Raw genomic sequence first — 16084 nt, forward strand, 5'->3', positions numbered from 1 at the left:
TAAGTACTCTGGGATGCAGACCATCAGGCCCTGGGGATTTATCAGCCTTCAGTCCCATCAGTCTACCCAAAACCATTTCCTGCCTAATGTGGATTTCCTTCAGTTCCTCCATCACCCTAGGTTCTCCAGCCCCTAGAACATTTGGGAGATTGTGTGTATCTTCCTCAGTGAAGACAGATCCAAAGTAACGGTTTAACTCGTCTGCCATTTCTTTGTTCCCCATAATAAATTCCCCTGCTTCTGTCTTCAAGGGACCCACATTTGCCTTGACTATTTTTTTCCTCTTCACGTACCTAAAAAAACTTTTGCTATCCTCCTTTATATTATTGGCTAGTTTACCCTCGTACCTCATCTTTTCTCCCCGTATTGCCTTTTTAGTTAACTTTTGTTGCTCTTTAAAAGAGTCCCAATCCTCTGTCTTCCCACTCTTCTTTGCTATGTTATACTTCCTCTCCTTAATTTTTATGCTGTCCCTGACTTCCCTTGTCAGCCACAGGTGTCTCTTACTCCCCTTAGAGTCTTTCCACCTCTTTGGAATAAATTGATCCTGCAACCTCTGCATTATTCCCAGGAATACCTGCCATTGCTGTTCTACCGTCTTCCCTGCTAGGGCCTCCTTCCAATCAATTTTGGCCAGCTCCCGCCTCATGCCTCTGTAATCCCCTTTGCTATACTGCAATACCGACACTTCCGATTTTCCCTTCTGCCTTTCCATTTGCAGAGTAAAAATACAGCAGTAGTTTTTTTTAGCGCATCATCAAAAAATGTCAGACTATTTTGATGTTCAATGTTCATCACACAAAAGCTAATCTTACAGACTACATATGATTTTCAAACATTTGCTGATTGGCATGATAAATATGAATTTGGCTTGCTGCAGAAAGTTAGGATTTGTATGTAATTACATATTAACCTTTCAATAACAAGATCTGTGTTCCTGCAATGCCACACATATTTGGAAACCATGAAAAGAACCAACTCGAATTCTGCTCCTGCAGGTAGTAGATTGTTTCTTGAGATTTTGTGATTTTTATGCCTTTCCCTTCTATTTATTCACGTTTTATTTCCCATTTTGTAACTAGTAATTCCAATTCACTGTTCTCATCATACCTCTGCTCTCAAATTTAATTGGTAAAGGAGATAGTGTTCACCAAAATCGCAGATGCTAGCCATACCATTAGTAGTTTATAAATGGAACAATATTTCATACAACATGGAAATAACAGCTCCGCCCAATTCGCCCATTCCGACCAAGATGCCCCATCCAAGCTAATCCCACCTATCACCGCCTGGCCTACATCCCTCCAAATCTTTCCTATCCATGTACCTGTCCAAATGTATTACCAATATTGTTAATGTACCTGCCTCAGCTACTTCATCTGGAAGCTCTTTCCATATACCCACCACCCTCTGTGTGGAAAAACTCTTGGGTTCCTGTTCAATATTTCCCCTCTCACCATAAACCTGTACTCTAGCTCTTGATTCCCTTCCCCTGGGAAAAGACTCTGTGTATTCACTCTATCTATTCCCACCGTGATCTTGTACGCCTCCACATGATCATCTTTCACCTCCTGCACTCCAAGGGATAAAGTGCTAGACTACCTCCAACCTCTCCTTGTAGTGTAGGCCCTCGAGTCATAGCAGCATCCTTGCAAATCTTCTCTGCACTCTTGCCAAGTTAATAGCATCTTTCCTGTTGCAGGATGACCAATACTGAAAGTGGTACTCCCAAGTGCAGCTGCACCAATTTCATGTATAACTGTAAGATAACACCCCAACTTCTATATTCATTTCCCTGACAGAAAATGGGCAGGCAGATGCATTCTTCACTACTCTGTCTACCTATAACACCATTTTCTGGGAATTATGTACTTGTACTCCTGGAATCCTCTGTTCTAAGACATTCCCCAGGGCCCTACTGTTCACTATCATATCATCATATCATATCATATATATACAGCCGGAAACAGGCCTTTTCGGCCCTCCAAGTCCGTGCCACCCAGTAATCCCCGCACATTAACACTATCCTACACCCACTAGGGACATTTGTATTCCTTGGCCCACTTGTCTAGCTGATCAAGATCCTATTGTAATTCTTAATAACCATCTTTACTGTCTATGATACACCTATTTTAGGTTTGTCACCTGCAAACATAGTAATCATACCTATTACATTCTCATCCAAATCATTGATAAATCCTCAGTCTGAAGGATCTCGACCCGAAACGTCACCCATTCCTTCTCTCCAGAGATGCTGTCTGACCCGCTGAGTTACTCCAGCATTTTGTGTCTACCTTCGATTTAAACCAGCATCTGCAGTTCTTTCCTACTCATTGATATGATTAACAAACACCAAAGAGCCCAAAACCAATCCTTGAGCCACCCCATTAGTCACAAGCCTCCTGTCTGATCCTGTTCTCCTGCTAATTATATATAAACCTTCCTTGTATACTTGAAAACCTGTCCGTCAGGATATTAGTTCTATTATTGTGGTGCAATAATATTTCAGCCTGAAGCGGGAAAAATAATTCAGCTCAGTGGATACGTGGTGAAATCTCCAATTCCAGAAAATGCTGACCTATTGTGTTGATACATCACCTTGCCTTTAAGGCTTGCCAGTAGTATCCGCACTAGTATTTTCTCACCTTGGTATTCAGTTCCAGCACTTTGCAATTCACCTTGCTCGGCCAGTAATGTCAATTATTCTGTGCCACTAATGCGATTGTGTACAGGAAATCCATTTTTTTTGTGTTTTGTTGAGTGTGGGTAGTGCAGATGTTTTTAGAGCTGGTTGAAAGTTCTGTCTTGAGCTAAGCCAGAAAGCCCACAATTATCTGTAGACAGAAGAAATTAATGAGACTGAAAGGATGCCAGAAAGTCCACAGTCATCTGTAGACAGAAGAAATTAATGGGACTGAAAGGATGTCATTATACCTTTTGAATCTTTGTGTAATAACAAACATTTTACAAGATCATCTTAATTGTTTTTTGTTCTTGACAATCTCATCGGGTTTTTGGAAGATCATTTCTGTTTCCACATGCTTTGTACAAAAGCTGGAATCTTCTCTTCTACCCTTGTTAATAATTTTTATTTTTTCACTAGCTCGGTCTTCCACTGATGACTAATTTTCCTTCACTGTTGATTGTTATTGAAATTTTCCAGGAGTCTTTCTGTGACAAATGTAGCTTTTCACTGCCAAGTTTACTTTCCTGCTTGAAGATTTGATGGTTCAGCGGTGGTGCCAAATAATGCTAATTTGGCTACCTTTCCCTTTGTCAACACGTAATTTTTATCTCTATAAACAATGATATCAAATTGTTTTTGATTTTAATCAGATTTTCTAACCACACTGCTGCCAAAGAATACCTGACATTTTTTACTGTCAGCAACAATCATATTTTGTGGCATATTACAATAAACAGATACAATACAGATGTGCTGTAATGTATTTGGACTTCTTAGTTACGTTAACATGGTGAAAATGTCGGGCAGATACTATTCCCCAAAATCAATAGTGCTATTTGACCTGCAGCATCAGTTGAATTTGTAGCAAGTGTACAATAGTGTTTGTTGACTTCCTCTGAAACAATTGGCATTTAAGAACTCTAAAACACAGCCACTCAAAAAGTCATAGATTTCTTGAAGGGAGTGAAGGAAGTATAATTTATGCATTGTTTTTGTTTTTGTTTATCTTTAGTATCTGATAAAAGTGAATGAGATAAAGACGAAAAAAGGAGTGGACTTACTGCAGAACTTCACCAGCTATTGCCATGCACAGTTTATGTAAGGATCATCTGTTTTTATTTTCATGATTTTATCCTATTCATAGGTATGCGTCTGGACTGATTAAATTGTAAGTTTAGGCTATTTAGGTCTGAAATTGTATTGTGTAGGGAGATAGATGTGTGAGTCATCATGACACATATCTGAGTTTCTGGTAAGCATGGAGCAGTGCCACAAAGCTTACTCTGTTTCAGCACTGGTTACCAATGTCATCTCGGCCGGCCACAGGATGATTAGTTCAGAATAGAAGATTGCTGTACTGAGTTTAGTCGAGGAGTTCATGGGTATTGCGAATTGAGGCACTTTGTTGCCAGAGTGTAGTAAACCTGACCATAGGAAAGTGTTAAAAAAAACATAAAATGGTGGAGTAACTCAACGGGTCAGGAAGCATCCCTGGAGGACATGGATAGGTGACCTTTTGGGTTGGGACCCTTCTTCAGTCTTCAGACTTCTTCAGGAAAGTGTATGATGTATAGTGAGCCGAAAATAACCTGTACTCCCGGTCCATTTTTGTGGACATAAATGAAAGCCGCAGCCAATAATGTAAGTGATACAAAATTATTCTATAGGAAATCTGAGAGGTACCCCAGGAAGTACAAGAGGATTTAAATGATTCAAATGAAGCTGACAACATTGCTGATACATAAATACATGGAAAATAGGTGCAGGAGTAGGCCATTCGGCCCCTCAAGCCAGCCTTCAATGTGATCATGGCTGATCATTTGCGATCAGTACCCGGTTCCTGTCTTTCCCCCATATCCCTTGATTCCGCTAGCCCAAAGAGCTCTATCTAACTCTCTTTTGAATGCATCCAGTGAGTCGGCCTCCATTGCCTTCTGAGGCAGAGAATTCCACAAATTCACAACTCTCTGGGTGAAAAAGGTTTTCCTCATCTCAGTTCTAAATGGCCTACCCCTTATTCTTAAACTGTGCCCCCTGCTTCTGGACTCCCCCATCAGTGGGAACATGTTTCCTGCATCTAGCGTGCCCAATCCCTTAATAATTTTATATGTTTCTATAAGATCCCCTCTCATCCTTCTAAATTCCAGTGCATACAAGTCCAGTCGTTCCATTCTTTCATCATATGACAGTCCTGACATCCCAGTAATTAACCTCGTGAAACTACGCTGCACTCCCTCAATAGCAAGAATGTCCTTCCTCAAATTAGGAGACGAAAACTGTAGACAATACTCCATGTGTGGTCTCACCAGGGCCCTGCACAGCTGCAGAAGGACCCCTTTTCTCCTATACTCAAATCCTCTCATTATGAAGGCCAGCATACCGTTAGCTTTCTTCACTGCCTGCTGTACCTGCATGTTTATTTTCAGTGACTGACGTACAAGGACACCCAGGTCTCGTTGCACTTCCCTTTTTCCTCTGACAGCATACAGATAATAATCTGTCACCTTCTTGCCACCAAAGTGGATAACCTCACATTTATCCACATTATACTGCATCTGCCATGCATCTGCCCACTCACCCAACCTATCCAAGTCACCCTGCATCCTCATAGCATTCTCTTCACAGTTCACACTGCCACCCAGCTTTGTGTCATCTGCAAATTTGCTAATGTTACTTTTAATTCCTTCATCTAAATTATTAATGTATATTGTGAATAGCTGCAGTCCCAGCACCGAGCCTTGCGGCACCCCACTAGTCACTACCTGCCATTCTGAAAGGGAACCGTTAATTCCTAATCTTTGTTTCCTGTCTGCCAAACAATTTTCTATCCATGTCAATACCCTACCCCCAATACCATGTGTTCTAATTTTGCCCATTAAACTCCTGTGTGGGACCTTATCAAAGGCTTTCTGAAAGTCCAGATACACTACACCCACGGGGTCTCCCTTATCCATTTTACTTGTTACATCCTCAAAAAATTCCAGAAGATTAGTCAAGCGATTTCCCCTTTGTAAATCCATGCTGACTTGGACTGATCCCGTTAATGCTATCCAAATGTGCCGCTATTACATCTTTAATAATTGACTCCTGCATTTTCCCCACCACCGATGTCAGGCTAACTGGTCTATAATTCCCTGCTTTCTCTCTCCCTCCTTTCTTAAAAAGTGGGATAATGGCTATCCCCCAATCCACAGGAACTGATCCAGAATCTTTTGAACATTGGAAAATAATCACTAATGCGTCCATGATTTCTAGAGCCACCTCCTTGAGCACCCTGGGATGCAGACCATCAGGCCCTGGAGATTTATCAGATTTCAGTCCCATCAGTCTACCCAACACCATTTCCTGCCTAATGTGAATTTCCTTCAGTTACTCTGTCACCCTAGATCCTCTGTCCCCCTAGTAAATCTGGGAGATTGTTTGTGTCTTCCTTAGTGAAGACAGAATCAAAGTACCTGTTCAACTCTTCTGCCATTTCCTTGTTCCCCATAATAAATTCACTGGTTTCTGTCTTCAAGGGACCCACATTTGTCTTAACTAATCTTTTCCTTTTCACATATCTAAAGAAGCTTTTATTATCCTCCTTTATATTCTTGGCTAGCTTACCTTCGCACCTCATCTTTTCTCCACGTATTGCCTTTTTAGTTACCTTCTGTTGTTTTTTAAACGTTTTCCAATCCTCTGGCTTCCCGCTCATCTTTGCTATGTTATGCGTCTCCTCTTTTCATTTTATACTGTTCTTGACTTCCCTTGTCAGCCACGGTTGCCTCTTACTCCCCTGAGAATCTTTCCTCCTCTTTGGAATGAAATGACCCTGCATCTTCTGGATTATTCCCAGAAATTCCGGCCATTGCTGTTCCACCGTCATCCCTGCAAGGGTCCTTTTCCAGTCAACTTTGGCCAGCTCCTCCCTCATGCCTCCATAGTCCCCTTTGTTCAACTGCAATACTGACACTTCTGATTTTACCTCCCTCTCAAATTGCAGATTAAAACCGTAATATGGTCACTACCTCCTAATGGTTCCTTTACTTTGAGTTCCCTCATCAAGTCTGGTTAATTGCACAACACTAAATCCAGAATTGCCTTCTCCCTAGTAGGCTCCAGTACAAGCTGCTCTCAGAATCCATCTCGGAGGCAGTCCACAAACTCCCATTCTTGGGGTCCAGTACTAAACTGATTTTCCCAATCTACCTGCATATTGAAATCTCCCATAACCACCGTAGCATTACCTTTGTTACATGTCAATTTTAACTCCTGATGCAACTTGCACCCTATATCCAGGCTACTGTTTGGGGAGCTGTAGGTGCAGTGCCCTCCATAATGTTTGGGACAAAGACCCATCATTTATTTATTTGCCTCTGTACTTCACAATTTGAGATTTGTAATAGAAAAAATCACATGTGGTTTAAGTGCACATTGTCAGATTTTAATAAAGGCCATTTTTATACATTTTGGATTCACCATGTAGAAATTACAGCAGTGTTTATACATAGTCCCCCCCATTTCAGGGCACCATAATGGCTTGGGACGCAGTAATTGTATACTTAATACAGGTATGAGAGCTCTCAGCACCTAGTCTTTCCTCCAGTCTTTCCGTCACCTTTGGAAACTTTTATCGTTGTTTATCAACATGAGGACCAAAGTTGTGCCAATGAAAGTCAAAGAAGCCGTTATGAGACTGAGAAACATGAATAAAACTGTTAGAGATATCAGCCAAACTTTAGGCTGACCAAAATCAATTGTTTGGAACATCATTACGAAGAAAGAGAGTACTGGTGAGCTTACTAATTGCAAAGGGATTGACAGGCCAAGGAAGACCTCCACAGCTGATGACAGAAGAATTCTCTCTAAAATTTAAAAAAATCCCCAAACACCTGTCCGACAGATCAGAAACACTCTTCAGGAATCAGGTGTGGATTTGTCAATGACCACTGTCTGCAGACGACTTCATGAACAGAAATACAGAGGCTACACTGCAAGATGCAAACCACTGGTTAGCCGCAATAATAGGATGGCCAGGTTACAGTGTGCCAAGAAGTACTTAAAAGAGCAACCACTGTTCTGGAAAAAGTCTTGCGGACGGATGAGACGAAGATTAACTTGCATCAGAGTGATAGCAAGAGCAAAGTATGGAGGAGAGAAGGAACTGTCCAAGATCCAAAGCATATCACGTCATCTATGAAACACGGTGGTGGGGGTGTTTTGGCCTGGGCATGTATGGCTGCTGAAGGTACTGGCTCAATTATCTTCATTGATGATGCAACTACTGATGGTAGTAGCATAATGAATTCTGAAATGTGTAGACACATCCTATCTGCTCGTTCAAACAAATGCCTCAAAACTCATTGGCTGGTGGTTCATTCTACAGCAAGACAATGATCCCAAACATATTGCTAAAGCACCAAGGGATTTTTCAAAGCTAAAAAATGGTCAATTCTTGAGTGGCCAAGTCAATCGCCCAATCTGAACCCAATTGAGCATGCCTTTTATATGCTGAAGAGAAAACGGAAGGGGATTAGCCCCCAAAACAACCATAAGCTAAAGATGGCTGCAATACAGGCCTGGCAGAGCATCACCAGAGAAGACACCCACCAACAGGTGATGTCCATGAATTGCAGACTTCAAGCAGCCATTGCATGCAAACGATATGCACCAAATACTAAACATGACTACTTTCATTTACATGACATTGCTGTGTCCCAAGTGGTGCTGGCTCGAAGGGCCGAATTGCTTACTCCTGCACCTATTGTCTATTATGATGCCCTGAAATGGGGGGACTATGTATAAGCACTGCAGTAATTTCTACATGGTGAAACCAAAATGTATCAAAATGGCCTTTATTAAAATCTGATAATGTACACTAACCACATGTGATTTTGTTTTTTCCTATTACAAATCTCAAATTGTGGGTACAGAGGCAAACAAATAAATGATGGGTGTTCATCCCAAGCATTATGGAGGGCACTGTAACTCCCATTAGGGTCTTTTTGTCCCTACAATTTCTCAGTTCTATTCACAATGACTATATCTTCTGATTCCAAGTCGCCCCTCGCAAAGGACTGGATTTCATTCCTTACAATCAGAGCTACCCCACCCCCTCTGCCCACCTGTCTGTCTTTTCAATAGGACGTACAACCCTGAATATTCAGTTCCCAGCTCCGATCCTCTTGCAGCTGTGTCTCTAATTCCCACAGCATCATACCTACCAATCTCTAACTGAGCCCCAAGCTCATCCATTTTATTTCTTATACTTCGTGCATTCATATATAACACTTTTAATTCGGTATTCACCTCCCCTCTCACACCGGTTCCTATTTCACTTGACCTTACTCTCTTATCCCTTCTTGAACTTTCCGTCCCATTAATTTGGGTGTCTTTCGTAACTTTACCTGTACTCTCTTTCCCTTTAACTCCATCCTTATACTTCCAATTTGTCAACCCCTCCCCCCATTATTTAGTTTAAACCCACCCGTGTAGCACTAGCAAACCTGCCTGCCAGAATGTTGGTCCCCCTCCAGTTAACATGCAACCCATCCCTTTTGTACAGGTCACCCCTACCCGAGAAGAGATCACAATGGTCTATAAATCAAAATCCCTGCCCCCTGCACCAGTTCCTCAGCCACACATTCAGATCCCCTATCTACCTGTTCATGCCCTCGCCAGCACAAGGTACTAGAAGCAAACCAGAGATAACCACCCTGCTTTTCAGCCTTCTTCCTAAATCTCTAAACTCATGTTGCAGAACCTCCTTCCGATTCTTCCCGACGTCGTTTGTGCAGACATGCACAACCACTTCCGGCTGCTCCCCTTCCCCCTTGAGGATGCTCAGCAATCGGTCTGAGATGTCTTGGACCCTGGCACCAGGGAGGCAACACACAATCCTTGAGTCTCGCCTGTTGCCACAGAATCTCCTGACCGTACAGGATTTGATTGAAAGACCTATCCGCCGCTCGGACTGAAAGATGGCACCTTTCATTGATGTTGAAGTTCTCACACAAGTTTTACGTAGCAATTTCCCTTCCCATTCAAAATAAAATGGTATACCAGTACGAAAGAATAGTTACTCTCTTTTTGAAATGTAAGCAATTAACTCTCGTGCCAGCCGTGGTAGCCCCAGAAAAAAACAATATGGCATTGCAAAATTATCTCCCGGGTAAAGATATGGTCAGATGCTGGAGGTGGCTTTGGTTCACCTTTTAGTGGTGTTATATATTAGGGTGTTATATTTTGGTTGGCTAACAGATTGCTCGCCTTAATTGTAAAAAGGATAAAAATGACCAGAACATTTGTACAAACTAGAAATGCCTGGTGGAACTCTTACACATTTAAAGTAGCCATTTTAAATTTAAATGACTTCAGCTTGTAAAAACATGAAACTGGATGGTCTATGGTTTGTCTGGCAGTTCATTTTATTCTCCTGAGATATATCTAGAGGGCAGAACTCTCAAGGGCTTGTTGGCAAAGTTGAATCTCATTAGATATGAATGATGGTTTGGAGCTGGGTTGTAATATTGTCAAACTGATTCTGTGCCAAGATATTATACATACTAATCTACAGCTGGAAGTTGCTGAAAGGAATATAAAGCAGAGAGATCTAAATTATGTTGTCCATTCCCATGTCAATTTCTTGGTACTACACTTAATGTGGATATTAAAACATCCATTAAAATATACTGTTGAAAGAGAGCAGACTATCTCATTAATGTTGGATTTGGGATTTTTCCGCTCTGCCTACATGCCTAGGACATGAATTTCAACAGTCTGGTTGTGCTAAATGAGCAGAACACTTCATAAAATCATAAGACATAGCAGAATTAAGCCATTTGGTCCATCGAGCCTGCTCTGCCATTCGATCATGGCTCCTCTATTTTTCCCTCCCAACCCCATTCTCCTGCCCACTCCCCATAACCTTTGATCTCCTTACTAATCAAGAACCTATCAATCTCCACTTTAAAAATACCCAATGACTTGGCCTCCAGAGCCGTCTGCGGCAATGAATTGCACACATTCATTACCCTCTGGCTAAAGAAATTCCTTCTCATCTCCATTCTAAATATTTCCTTTCAGTCTGAGACTTGCCCTCTGGTCCTAGACTCTCCCACTACTGGAAACATCCCCTCCACATCCACTGTATCCAGGCCTTTCATTATTCGGCAGGTATCAATGAGATCCCTCCCATCTTTGGTCTAATGTCAGTTCAAAGGTCAGCAAAAAAGTTAATTTGCTTGAAGAAATTGTTATTGAAGTTTTCTCCCTTCAATCATTAAAACTTTATCTGCATGATTAAGCAGACAGTTGCACTACATTTCCATGTTGGCTCATGGAAAGTGAGTTGTACCGTTAAGGGACTCTGTCCATGGTAGCCTCTGGCTGAGAGAAAATGAAGGTGTTGGGGAAAGGGGGTAGGATTGGTATTTACAGCGAGCGGTAACAGCAGAAGATGAAGATGGAGAAACCCCTTCCCACCCCTGAAACAATTTAACCTGTGTCATGGGGAGCACAAGCCATTATGAAGATGGCAACATCAGGACCACAGATGAAGGCATCTGTGCACAGATGTTTTGAACTATTCTCAGCATTATTGGCATTGACATTAATGCATCAAAGTGACAGAGAAGATTTAGAAAATATAAAACAATATTAGTCTAATATTTAAAAACAATGATGAAGCTTTACTGTCATTGGTTATAGGTTCTTTCAAGAAGGCTTGAAAACAGCTGAAAAGATTAGGCATTATGTTGAAATGCTTGCAGCAGATTTACAGAACGTGAGTACACTATACAATTTTCCAGTTCACCTGACCCTGTATTACTTCATGATCAGCCAGCTTTTATTTTTTTGCTAAAAAATTAGTGTTGAATTGATCACTATATAATTAGAGATGTTGTTTAGGCTCGCATGTAAAGAAGAGAACAGCATAATAAGCAAAATAAGGAAAAATACAACAATGTTTTATGAAGACAGATGGTAAGAGGAATGCCCAGTAAAAGCCATTGAGATAAAGAAGTAAAACATGGATAAGGTCCAGATGTGTCTGTGTCTGTCTTCACAGAATGGTATGGGGGGGGAGGGGTGGTATCCAGACATTGTAGTTAAGGGGAAGATTGTGATAAATGTGACAATTTGAAGAATGGAAATATTAAGAGATTTCCATCAATAGGTAAATCATTAAACCCACATAAATTATAATAGAGGCTATAAAGAAAATGAAAAAAGGGAAATGGTGGATGTTCTGCCCGTCATTTTGTGGTTTGTATGTAATTATCTAAGTGAGTAACATAGTTAGGGGATTTAGTGATGTCAAGTATATATAGTATATGCATCATGTGGAGGGAGGTCCTTGCTATTGGAGTCAGAATAAGCACCTTTGTTTGAAGCTCCTGAGTCATGCAGCTGTTGTTATAAATATAACTTACCAGCAGCATCAGTGGCCCACCTTGAGATATATATTGTTGCAATTAGTGACAAAAATTGGCAAAGATTAAAAAAGAAAATCAGTTAAAAATATTAGCACCCCTAATCTAAAAGAGCTGGCGAATGGACACTACGCAGCTGTAAGGGAAAACAGCCAAAGGTGGGCCTAGATGATTCATTCTCTTAACTGTAGGCTTAGAGGGTTCATTTTTCATGGGTCTATGTGTATCAGATTAAAGGCAGACTTGGAGAACAGCAGGCAACAATGTTTGATTGATAGATAGCCAAAGTCTACCTGAATTATATACCCTCTTACCCTGTTCCTCTGCAGGGAAAGCAAACCTAGTCACCCCAGTCTCTCCAACCCAGCAACATCCTGGTGATTCTCCACTGCACACTCTCCAGCTAATCACATCTTTCCTAGAGTTTGGGAACCAGAGCCGCATGCAGTGCTCCAACTGAGAATAATCTCTCTGCTAACACAAACTGCAGGCTCTAGTTTACAAAAAATTAAAAAAGACTTACAAATAACCTCTCTATCTTCATATTCAATCCCCGACTAATTAAGGCCAGTATCCCTTATGTCATCTTAACCATGATTAGCTACCTGCACTACTACCTTCAAGGATCTTTGAACGTAAACTAAGATCCCTCTGCTCCTCTGTATTCCCTGGGATCCTACTCTTTGTAGTGTTGGGTTTGCACTACAATTCCTCCTCCCCCTTTGTTGAATCATCCGACTACTAAGTCCATTTTTTTTGTATTGATGAATAGTTTTTATTTATTCATATATAGACTCTGACTCCAGAGATAATAGTAGTTAAAGAAGAGTGGGTATTTTTCTCAATTCTCCCTGAATTAATATTATCAAAAAGATATTTAATGGTTTTTCATGTGGTGACTTTGTGAAATTTGACATAACAATGAATTACAGCCTATTGTGTCCACACTTAAGAAGGATGTCAAAGCTTGGAAGAGAGTGCAGAAGAGGTTTACTGTAATATATTTCCAGAGTGACTGACTTCATTTATGTAGAGAGACTGGGGCTATTGTCATTTGAATGGGCAAGGTTAAGAAGAGACACAATACGGATATTTAAAATCAGCTATAATTTTGACAGAGGAAAGAAGAAAATATTACTTCCAGCAATACAGAGCTTGGTAACCATAGGATACAGATTGCATATAATTGAAACATTGACAAGGGCAGCACAGCTGGTAGAGCTGCTGCCTCACAGTGCCAGAGACCTAGGTTTAACCCTGACCTCGGGTACTGTCTGTGTGGAGTTTGAACATTCTCCCTGTGACTATGTGGGTTTGCTTGGGTGCTCCGGTTTCCTCCCATATCTCAAAGACGTGCTTGTTTGCAGACTTGGTGGGCTGAAGTGCCTGATTCCATGCTGTATCTCTAAGCTAAACTAAACAAAGCTTAACTGCCTGAAATGGTGAAGAATTGGTTAAGTAGTCAGAGATCAGCATGTGTAAATTAATTTTCAACAAGCTAGGAACTAAAACCTTGATGATTTGGAGTAAAGAACAACAAACACAGGAAAGCCAATTTAAATGAGTTATTTTATCTTGGCCCAAGTCATATAGTGTTGCCAATGAATACGCTTTGTTTAGGGAGGAACTGCATGGAATCCCTTGTAAAATGCGTGGGATGAAAAGAACAAATTCCTGATGTGCAGTTTCAATTAAACCATTTGTCTGTCATTGCTCCAGATTAAACAGAATCAGGATGAGGAAAAGAAGAAGCTATGTAGCCTTCGAGATCAGCTCAAACCAACTTTACAGTTAGACCACAAGGAGGTTAGTCAAACCTGTTCTGCTTGTTGAATTGTCATGATATAGATTTTTTAAAAACTATATAGTGTTCTCATTGTCTACCAATGCATTGAATATAAAGCTAAGAACACAATTAATTAATATGTTGTTTCCAGATCTAATGAGGGGGGGGAAAGTCAGCTTTGTTCAGTCATGTTGGTGTTCATGTGTTATTTAAGTCAAATGTGTGGTGTATGTATCAACGGAATGTGCTATGGTCTTGGCTGTGTTATGTGTAACACTGTTTACCTGCAATTATATGCAATTCTATTGCTTAATTAAGAAATAAATATTAAGGTAATAAATATTACAAAGATCCTACTGCTCAGACACGATGACCCCTGAAACAACAAAGATACTTGGAAAATTGAATTAATCTTGACATTGTGGGTATGCCATCTAGATTTCTACTTTACAATGGGATGAATTTCTTATTAGTTAAATCAGCCCTTGCTTTAATCAGTTTATTTATATTCTATTCTTTTCAAGCAAAGTTTTCATACATATTATTTCCAGCATATGTTCTGCAAGAACATGTTCAATAATAATAAACTCTGCTTATTTGTGAAGTGCACAAACAAAGTTTTGAACACCATGACCAAGGGACTTTCACCGATGTTGTCATTTGTTTATGATTTCTTTTCCTGTAGGATCCTACAAACCGCCAGTCTGTTTACAGTATGCACCAACTTCAGGCCAATAAGCAGTATGGTACTGAAAAAGTAGGAATCCTGTACAAGAAAAGTGATGGGTTAGTATGATTGTAATCTCATCTACCTGGAAATCATCAGTCTTACAAATATTTGACTCCGGTGGAATATGCCTTCAGAGTAGATCACATTTTGTGGTTTAGGCTGCAGCAGTTAGAATTTGTATTTGCTAAAAAGAAGTCAAGGAAGCTAATTGCTTAGGGTTATAATAGTTAGGAGGACTCGCCCTCTGTAATAATTAAGCTGCTGGGGATACAGACGAGCATTTTTAAATTGCATAGATCTGGGCAAAGTGACTTCTTATGCTTTTGGGTATTTTATATCAATTGTTGTCATCTAACATAATGTTAATACTCTTGAAACAAATAATATGATCAAGGATTTTGCTAAAATAAAGTCTGGTATGAACATTTGCATGCTCTTCATAAATATTGAACTTTGAACAATGTTGAGAATAATTCAAGAATGACTAAATACTTCAAAATTTTCTCACCTCCCTCTCCTAAAAGGCATGTCATATGCTGTTGGTGCAAGCAATTCTCCTCCTAAAACCACTTTAAAAGACATGTTACCTCTTCTCCACTCACAGAAATGCTGGCTTTACCAATAATACTTACATCCCAAAAATGAATAATAATTGTTAAAAAAACTGTTGCACCATATCTCATCTTCTTATCCCTCTGCTGCTGATCACTTTGCATCTTTTCAACCAAACTTGATGGGCACAAGGTTAAACCATATCAGCTTTTAAAACCATGCATCTAACCACGATGAAAAATAGAGGTATCATTCATGTTCTTAATGCTTGTCTTGTGCATGTCTTTGCCTGACCCTCCATTGCTTCTCCAATGGTTATTCTGCGGCTAGTAAAAGGCTGTGGTATCACAGGGGAGAAAGCTACAGTTGAGGGTCTTAAACAATTATGGACCATCTTCCATCTCCCTGAGAGGCAATAGTCTAGACTGTGTGGACACAGACAACAGAAGGACACTGGTCATGTAGCATGGGGATGATGAATACTGTTATCCCGAAAGAAGGCAAAACCGTCATGGAACCCCTGCCAAAAACTGCATCAGCGATCCTAGCAATCCTAGCAGGCTGCTAGTGTGTTGTGATACCCTCAAAATGGCACTCAACATCGATATTGAGGGCCATGTCGGCAATAGCTTCCAAGCCATACATCTGGGATTCCACCACAGCACGCACATATCCAATGGATTCCTCTTGTGCTCCAGGAGGAGATAAGATATTGATCATCAATGCTGCATAATGGTTGGATCCACGAGTTAGGCTGGATCTGTAAGTTGAGATGGGCATTTTGCACGTTCTGGAAAAATTAACTCCAGGCTCCAACCAAAGGCATTTGGAAGGTTGGAGCTCAACTCCCCCTCACGTTGCTTTATATTTCATGGGTAATTTAAAGTATGTCTGCCAATGGACCAACCATTTCA

At 40.6% G+C, this 16084-nt stretch overlaps 1 protein-coding gene across 1 annotated transcript in view; it reads left to right on the forward strand.

The window, feature by feature from the left end:
- unm_sa1614 (un-named sa1614) overlaps window positions 1-16084 on the forward strand; it is a 102081-nt gene that overhangs the window by 42664 nt on the left and 43333 nt on the right. Inside the window, exons 7-10 of the mRNA XM_078418853.1 lie at window positions 3699-3784; window positions 11378-11453; window positions 13822-13908; window positions 14574-14674. Of these exons, the coding sequence (XP_078274979.1) occupies window positions 3699-3784; window positions 11378-11453; window positions 13822-13908; window positions 14574-14674 (350 nt within the window). The remainder of the gene's footprint in view (window positions 1-3698; window positions 3785-11377; window positions 11454-13821; window positions 13909-14573; window positions 14675-16084) is intronic.

The sequence above is a fragment of the Rhinoraja longicauda genome, chromosome 22 (assembly GCF_053455715.1).
Source record: "Rhinoraja longicauda isolate Sanriku21f chromosome 22, sRhiLon1.1, whole genome shotgun sequence".
In the NCBI taxonomy this organism is placed as follows: domain Eukaryota; kingdom Metazoa; phylum Chordata; class Chondrichthyes; order Rajiformes; family Arhynchobatidae; genus Rhinoraja; species Rhinoraja longicauda.